The 1289-nt window shown below is 76.3% G+C and overlaps 1 protein-coding gene across 1 annotated transcript; it reads left to right on the top strand.

Annotated features, from left to right (window-relative positions):
* The first annotated feature begins 6 nt into the window (after positions 1 to 6).
* On the top strand, positions 7 to 1230 carry LOC113942606 (neurexin-2-like). Its single transcript, XM_027633706.1, has 3 exons — positions 7 to 165; positions 549 to 914; positions 1199 to 1230. Exons 1-3 carry the CDS (start codon positions 58 to 60, stop codon positions 1211 to 1213), a joined length of 489 nt encoding a protein of 162 aa, XP_027489507.1. The 5' UTR covers positions 7 to 57; the 3' UTR covers positions 1214 to 1230.
* The last annotated feature ends 59 nt before the right edge of the window (positions 1231 to 1289 follow it).

Here is a 1289-nt window from a genome sequence, read left to right as displayed (position 1 = left end):
CCCCCCGATTTCCTGGCGCTGGAGCTGCTGGACGGGCACCTGTACCTGCTGCTGGGCATGGGCGCGGCGGGGCTGCGGCTCCGCGCCAGCGCCCGCAAGGTCACGGACGGGGAGTGGTGCCACGTGGACGTGCAGCGCGACGGCCGCAAGGGTGAGGGGCCGGGGGGGCCGGGGGGGGCCGGGGGTGGGAGTGGGGGGGACTCGGAGGGGAGCGAGGGGCCGGGGTGGGCGTACGAGGACAGAGGGGTGCCCAGGGAGGTGCCCAGGGAGGTGCCCGGGGAGGTGCCCAGGGAGGTGCCCAGGGAGGTGCCCGGGGAGGTGCCCAGGGAGGTGCCCAGGGGGGGTCTGCGCGGGTGTGAGGGGGGTGGGTGCACTGAGGGGTCACAGCTCTGGGGGGGGGGGCGGGGGGGGTGGGGGGGGGGCCGTGCAGGTGCAGCTCCTGTACAGGTGTGCAGGGGGTTGTGCGGGTGCGAGGTGTCCCCTTTATGCCTCCCTTTGTCGTGCATCTGGTGCACCCCAATATCCCCCAATATCCCCCAATATCCCCCACCACCCCCCCCCGTCCCTGGCCAGCGGGGACCGCGACGTGCTGGACGTGGGCGCGGAGCTGTACCTGGGGGGGCTCCCCGAGGGCCGGCCCGGCCCCCCCGCGCCCCCCGAGCTCTGGGCCGCGGGGCTGCGCCTCGGCTTCGTGGGCTGCGTGCGGGACCTGTTCGTGGACGGGCGGAGCCGCGACGTGCGGGCGCTGCTGGGGCCCGGGGGGGCCCCGGGGGTCTCCCCGCTCTGCGCCCGCGACCCCCCCCGGCTGTGCGCGAGCGGCCCCTGTCGCAACGGGGGGACCTGTCGCGAGGGCTGGAACCGCTTCGTGTGCGACTGTCGCGGCACCGGGTACCTGGGGCCGCGCTGCGAGACAGGTGAGGGGGGGACGCGCGGAGGGGCTCGGGGGTCCCGCGGGACGGACGGGTCACCCCCGCGGGGTCTGGGACCCCCCGAACACTCCCGGGTGGGGTCACACCCGGGGAGGGGGGCCCTGTTTGCCTGTGGGTACCCCGGGGAGATGAGGGAGCCCCCGCACACCCGGGTCCCCCCAACACCTGGAGATGGGGGTCCCCAGACCGAGGGGTCCCCAGACCCAGGTCCCCACGGGGGGTGGTCCCTGGGTGTCCAGTGCCGGGGTCCCCCCTCTTTGCCCCCCCTGAGGCCGCGGTGCTGAGCTGTGATGGCAGCACGGGGGGGCTCCCCTGGGTCACCTGGAGAGGGGGGGTCCCTGTGCCGGGGGTCCCTGTGCC

The sequence above is a fragment of the Corapipo altera genome, unplaced genomic scaffold (assembly GCF_003945725.1).
Source record: "Corapipo altera isolate COAL_440 unplaced genomic scaffold, ASM394572v1 56761, whole genome shotgun sequence".
In the NCBI taxonomy this organism is placed as follows: Eukaryota; Metazoa; Chordata; class Aves; order Passeriformes; family Pipridae; genus Corapipo; species Corapipo altera.
This window is presented reverse-complemented; position numbering and strand designations above follow the sequence as displayed.